Source organism: Otolemur garnettii, unplaced genomic scaffold, assembly GCF_000181295.1.
Source record: "Otolemur garnettii isolate 467f Iridium unplaced genomic scaffold, OtoGar3 scaffold00142, whole genome shotgun sequence".
Classification (NCBI taxonomy): Eukaryota; Metazoa; Chordata; class Mammalia; order Primates; family Galagidae; genus Otolemur; species Otolemur garnettii.
This window is the reverse complement of record NW_003852537.1, coordinates 410,687-416,966: the sequence shown is the minus strand read 5'-3', so window position 1 is coordinate 416,966 and position 6,280 is coordinate 410,687. Positions and strand designations below refer to the sequence as shown.

Sequence of the window (6,280 nt, the reverse complement as noted above, 5' to 3'; positions counted from 1 at the left end):
AATTAGGGTTAGTTCACTGTTGTGTTTCCAGGGTCTAAGACGTCCTTGAAACCTAGTAGACACTCAATGTGTATATAAAATGAATAATTGAGTACTATGCCACCTTGTATGGTGGTTAAAAGCAGGATTTCTAAATTCAGGAGACTCGGATTCAAATCCTGGGCCACATATCAGTTGTGTGATCTTTTGCAAGTTGTTGAACATAAAACTGTTTAAAATGAGGATTCCACCTATGGTGTGGGTAGGAAATAATGAAATAGTGTTAATAAAGCACTCCTGCTCCCTTTCTCCCTTGAGGGTTCTCTTCTTTTCCCTCCTCTCTTGGCCCCACTCGCCACATCTCTTCTGCTTTGCGTGCCACTTTGCACAGTCTCAAATAGGCCTTTTAAATTCGGCGGGAATTAACATCATTTGTCGGGAGGGTGAGAGTTGCGCATGAGTGGGACACCGCCTCTGAGTCTCTCGCGCTAACTTGCAGCTTTGACAGCCAATCAGAGTTAACGTCAGAGCCGTAGTGCCCAGGTCTTACCAATCCAAACAGGGAAGCAGGCCTTAGTGGAGGAGGTGGTGAGAGGGGGCGGGGACAAGCAAAGGGCACACAGAATTCTCGCGGCTCGGGCACCTGCTGGCCAATGGGAGAGACCAGAAGTCTTAAGGCAGTGGGGCGTGGCGTTAGTGGCTCCAGCAACTGGGGACCGTCCCAGGTCAGACCAATCAGAGTAAGGAGGTAGGAGAAGACTAGCCAATTATCGTGCAGAACAGGCGAGGCGGGGCGGTGTGCGAGGGGGTGGTGGAGTCTCGCGCGGAAGCCACCGGCTTCTGTCACGGGAGCCGGGATTGCTAAGGCGGCTGGGGAGGCGGGAAGGTAGCAGTGGTTGAAGGGGCATTGGCTGATTTGCGGGAAGACCGTGAGCAGCAATGGTGATGGCGGCGAAGAAGGGCCCAGCCCCAGGTGGCGGGGCCGGCGGGGGGAAGTCAGAGGCGGAGGCGGCCTCAGAGGTGTGGTGCCGCCGAGTGCGGGAATTGGGCGGCTGCAGCCAGGCTGGGAATCGCCACTGCTTCGAGTGCGCCCAGCGCGGGGTCACCTACGTGGACATCACCGTAGGCAGCTTCGTCTGCACCACCTGCTCCGGCCTTCTGTGAGTGGACCGAGGAAAGGCGGAGGGTCGCCTTGGGGAGATCTTGGAGAACAAGGGCGGACGGGGAGGTCCAGGCTCTGAGAGGCGAGGGAAGGAAGCGGAGGTGGGAGGCGGCGGGGAGGCCAGGAGACACTCGCCCGCTGCGGTGAGGGGGTCGCCTACTGCGGAGGTGTCCTGGGGAAGGGAAAGAAGATGAGACTGGAGTCGTATTGCGGAGGGAAGTGTGACGTGAAGAAGGACACCCAGAAAGGAATGGAGAAACTCCCCGAGGGAGGCAAGGCGAACTGCAAGTGTGGAGGGAGAAAGTGTGGAGAATTTAAGGGAACTCAGTGAGGTGGGGTGTGGGGATTTAAAGGGCCAGAAAATGACATACGCTTTTAAAGGGAAATTTATGTGGGTGGAAAGCAATAAAGGAAAGATGTAGGGAAAGCTGGCTTCAAAATGAAAGAGTACCTTTCTACCTTCTGTCCCTCCTGGAGCATGAGATGCAGAAACAAGTTGAAAATAGGTAAATTAACCGTGGCTGACAGCCTAGAGATAGTGGTAGGTAAGGAGCCATGGTCCAGAGTTCAGGTGCAGATCCTTATCTTACAGGGGTTTGGAATGCTACCCAGAGGGTAGACTTAGGAAATCTAAGAGAATAGAGCCAATGGGTTACCCTGGTAGAGAGCTTAACTTTTGCAAAGGGAATCTGGATGAGCCATCCTAAGTGTAATCAGCACCTTTAAGCTCCTTATTGCCATGGATGGATCCTGGTGGTAGCATCTGGTAAACTTTCTAGTTTGGGGGTGGGGGAGACCTTTGTTGTATAATCTGCAATGCTGTGCTTGGCACCTGCACTGTATTTGGGCATGCCAGACCTAATTTAGAGCCACAGTTCTAGCCCAGATTCCTGGTTATATAGTAACCTGGTATCATGATTAACATCTGATACCAGTCCTGGATCTCTGTTTTTTGTTTGTCAGGGGATGTATTTTGACTTTTTTTTTTTTTAAGCATTATGTTAAGACACTATTGTTTTTGTTTTGTTTTTAAGGAGGAAAGGTTTCCCTGTCCTAATACCTTTAGGAGCCAAAGAGCAAGCAGCATTGTTCTTGGTTGACAGATGGGAGAACAGAAGCAAAGAGAGGTTTAGTAACTTATCCGGTGCCACATGGGGGTTGGTGTTTTCAACACTTGTTGCTTGATGTTGCTTATGATCATGGCAGACAAGAAATGGGGATCTAGGTCTCCTAAGATACAGTTTGGAATTATTTCTCTGCTTGATTTTTAATTCCTTTGCCAATCTCCTATGTTCTGATCAACCTCATTTGTGGGTTGTAAGGAGGAACTCAACTTTGATCTGAGTAAAAGCCTGTGTGGCTCTTGGGATAATGGTCTAGAACCCAAACAGGAATGTGCTATAATTTGAGATAGTGACTCAAATGAAGCAAGACAGTAGAGACTTGAGTTTGGGGCAAATGTTCTGAGGCAAGAGGAAGCAAAGCTTAAGAGTATTTATAGTGCAAAGTAGAAGAATAAAGAGCAGATTCCTGAGGATCCTGTTATAGAAAGGAAAATCTAATTAGAGTTTGGAGAGAAGTAAAGGGGAGCAGGAGAATAAAACTGATGGTCTAGCAGGTCCTAGGAAGAAAATTTTAGGGAAGAGTAGTAACTCATTCCCCCAGTTAGTGGCAATGGCATGAAAGATAAAACTCAAAGTATCCCACAGATAACATTTTTCTTCTATAATGAATATCCTTCAATCAGGACAGAAGGAAGGCCAAGGTATCTGGGACACATTAAAAACCTGGTTTCTTTCACTTGAAAAGTTAACTCCTTAAATATCAGTGCACAATTTACAGAACTTTACCAGTTTTCCCTATTCACTATTGTTGAATTCAATGAAAAGTCAGATACCTATTATCTGGCATACACTAGATGGAGGTGGCTGATTGATTAGTGAGTTTAGGATTAATACAGAAGTACCCCCAAGAGAACTGGCTTAGTATGAGGATATATGTACCTCAGACTAGGTGGGGGTTTCTCCCTTTAGGAATGTAAAGGACCAAGTAGAAGGACTCTACTAGCCTTTTTTTGGTTTCACAAAATTCTGGAAAAGATATTTTTGCTTAGTATTTTGGTAACCCATACTGAGGGGTTTTTTGTTTGTTTTTTGAGCAAGAAAGAGAGAGAGAGAGAGAGTTTCACTTTGTCGTCCCTGGTAGAGTGCCATGGTGTCATAGCTTATAGCAACCTTAGACTCCTGGGCTCAAGCGATTCTCTTGCCTCAGCCTCCCAAGTAGCTGGGACTATAAGCAACTGCCACAATGCCCAGCTATTTTTAAAGACGGGATCTCGATCTTGCTCAGGCTGGTCTTGAACTCGTGAGCTCAGACAGTCTTCCCACCTTGGCCTTCCAGAGTCTGGGATCACAGGCAAGAGCCACTATAACCAGCCTCTGAGTTTTATTTTACTTCATAGCACTTTTCACTTCCTGAGTGATTCTTGAGGTGTTAGACTTTAGGGAACATATTTTGGTGGTTGGGAAATGAGAAGTTAGGCTAACCATTTGTTAGCAGGAAATGACAGTACAGTGAAAAATCAAGAGTCTAGGCCAACATGGAACTAAAAGCATGTTGAACTTGTAAGGAGATAAATATCAAGAGTAACTCTATAAGAAAGAGTTTCCCAGGCTGTGACTATCTGCTTGGGTTCTGGCAGTACTTTTCATTTGCTAGTTGGAGTTCTAGTTAGCATGGACAAGGGCAAGGCATATAAACCTTTTAAAGCAGCCTTAACAAACTACCTGTGTCCCGTGGAGGTACTGTGGAAGGGCTGAGAGCTGGCAAGTGGGGCATAGGCAGAATGTGTAAGGTAAGGGATGCTTACGGCTGGCTGCAAAGAGGGGAGAGAGCCCACAGAGTTCAGCAGACAATAGAGAGACCTGGATTTGTGGTGGCATGTAAATCAATGAGCATCTTAAATCCACATGGTTGAATGCCCATAGATTAGAATTTTGTGTTAGTGGGAATTGAAAATTGTGGTAGGCCAACAGCCTGCACATTCATTCATTCATTTGTTCCTTTAGCAGATACTTTCCGTGCTTATCAATTCCCAGATACTATTTTAGGCACAAAAATAGTAGATATGGAGATATGAAAACATGTGTTCATGTAACTTACATCTTAATGGGGGCCGTGGTCTATAAGTAAATCATCCTACATATAATTGTAGGCAGTGATAAGTGTTATGAAATAAAATAAAGCTCAGTATGGATAAAGGAGTGGTGGGAGCTCATATTGAAATACGATACAAAGAGAAGAAATATTCTTTGTTAAAATGAAGAAGATACTGAGGGAGAAAAATGAAATGTACTTTCTCTCCATAGCCAGAGAAAGGATACAGCAAGATGTCTTTATTTTTAAAGACCAGCATTCTGTTTGCTGTGTTACAAATATGTCCACCTCTTTAGGGGATGGAGTCTTCTGAGAGCAGTGAACAAAGTTACCAGAGTTCCCAGCTGGTGCGTTGGCTAAAGTACCAAAGTTGATTATTCCAGCCAAAGTTGAATTTCCCAAGATCTGAAGAAAAATACACATTTTAATATTGGTGGGTGGGTGTGACTGTGCTTTCACTCCAGTGTGTATGAGCTCATTCTCACTCTCTCCTTTTTAATGAGAAATATTTTCTCAACTGTAGCAAAAAACTGCAGCATCAGTGTGAGGACCTCAGAGAGACACTCTAGTTTCTGCAGTTTCTAAATTTACATACATACTGCCACAATTGTAGGTCCCACGTTTGACCTAGTTTTATTCATTTGGTTTTCTTCCAGTACCTAATTTTTTTAACCTAGATATGTATCTGTTTAATTTCCCCAACAACACATATGCTTAATTGTTATGATTCTAACCTCTACTGGAGGATGAATCTGCCATTAGAATCTTAAGATGGGATGACGATTGCCACTAAAAAGCATCTATTTCCAAAGCAGTTCTTTCAATGTTTTTTCTTATTCTGGTTTAGCTGAATTCCTCTATGAGTAAACCACTCATCTTTATAAAGGAAATGGACATTGAGGCCTGAGATTTCATTGACATCAGAGATGGAAAATAGATACTAACTCTAACACCCAAGTTTTTCAGCAAAGTATGGCGAGCTTCCTTCACCTTGCTGTTTGGCTCCATCCTTTAATCTGTCATCCCTCAGGTCTTGTCTCTTCTACTTCTCCCCAACTTTACTATAATAATGAGAGTCAGAATTAGGGTAGGCAGAGCTCTGGGCTGGGTGTTAAGAGAAGTGCTTGGGGGCTGGGCAAGGTGGCTCATGCCTGTAATCTTAGCACTCTGGGAGGCCGAGGCAGGTGGATTGTTTGAGCTCAGGAATTCAAGACCAGCCTGAGCAAGAGGGAGACCTTGTTTCTAAAAATAGCCAGGTGTTGTGGCAGGCACCTGTAGTCCGAGCTACTCAGGAGTCTGAGGCAAGAGGATCACTCAAGCCCAAGAGTGTGAGGTTGCTGTGAGCTGTGATGCCAAAGCACTCTAACAAGGATGGCAAAGTGAGACTGTGTCTCAAAAAAAAAAAAAAAAGCTTGACAACTCTTTTTCTGTACCTTAGTTTTCCTGTCTGTACCTTAGTTTTTCTGTCTTGCTAAGTAGTGGCTCCTAGTTGAAGCATTTTTATTTCCATGGAAGGAACAGTGTAGTATATTATTCAATAATTCAGTACTTTTCCATCTGTCTAGGTTGGAAAGATACCTGTGTACCTTGCCCCTATTTTAGTTCCATCTTATCCTCCCTTGCCTTTCATATTCACCTCTGCCAGGCAGAGTTTGACAGAGTTTTACTAAATTACAGATTTATGCACTTTATCATAAGGGGCCCATGAACCACTTGAGAAACCCCTGAGAAAGTAATAAAATTACCATAGGATGAGAAGTTTCGGGGGAAGGAAAAAATATATAAACAAGAATTGAGATTGGGACTAAAGAGGAGGGCAGCTAATGATGTTATTAGTGCTCCTCCTGACTCTAATCAAGAGGAGCAGTTTATCATAGCTACTGAGGAAGAATAAAGGAAATGGGTTGAAGCAGAATTTAGATTAGGAAGAGATTTCCTAAAATGAGAGAAATTGACCCTGTAGCAGGGTAATAGGAGAGTTTA

At 44.4% G+C, this 6,280-nt stretch overlaps 1 protein-coding gene across 3 annotated transcripts in view; it reads left to right on the top strand.

Annotated features, from left to right (window-relative positions):
- The first annotated feature begins 785 nt into the window (after positions 1 to 785).
- Positions 786 to 6,280, top strand: part of AGFG2 (ArfGAP with FG repeats 2) — a 25,670-nt gene continuing 20,175 nt past the window's right edge. For all 3 annotated transcript variants that reach the window (XR_001161645.1, XM_012810827.1, XM_012810825.1), the window contains exon 1: positions 786 to 1,139. Coding sequence is in view for 2 of the 3 variants with exons in the window: in XM_012810827.1 (XP_012666281.1) it covers positions 919 to 1,139 (221 nt within the window). In the remaining variant the exon portion in view is untranslated. The remainder of the gene's footprint in view (positions 1,140 to 6,280) is intronic.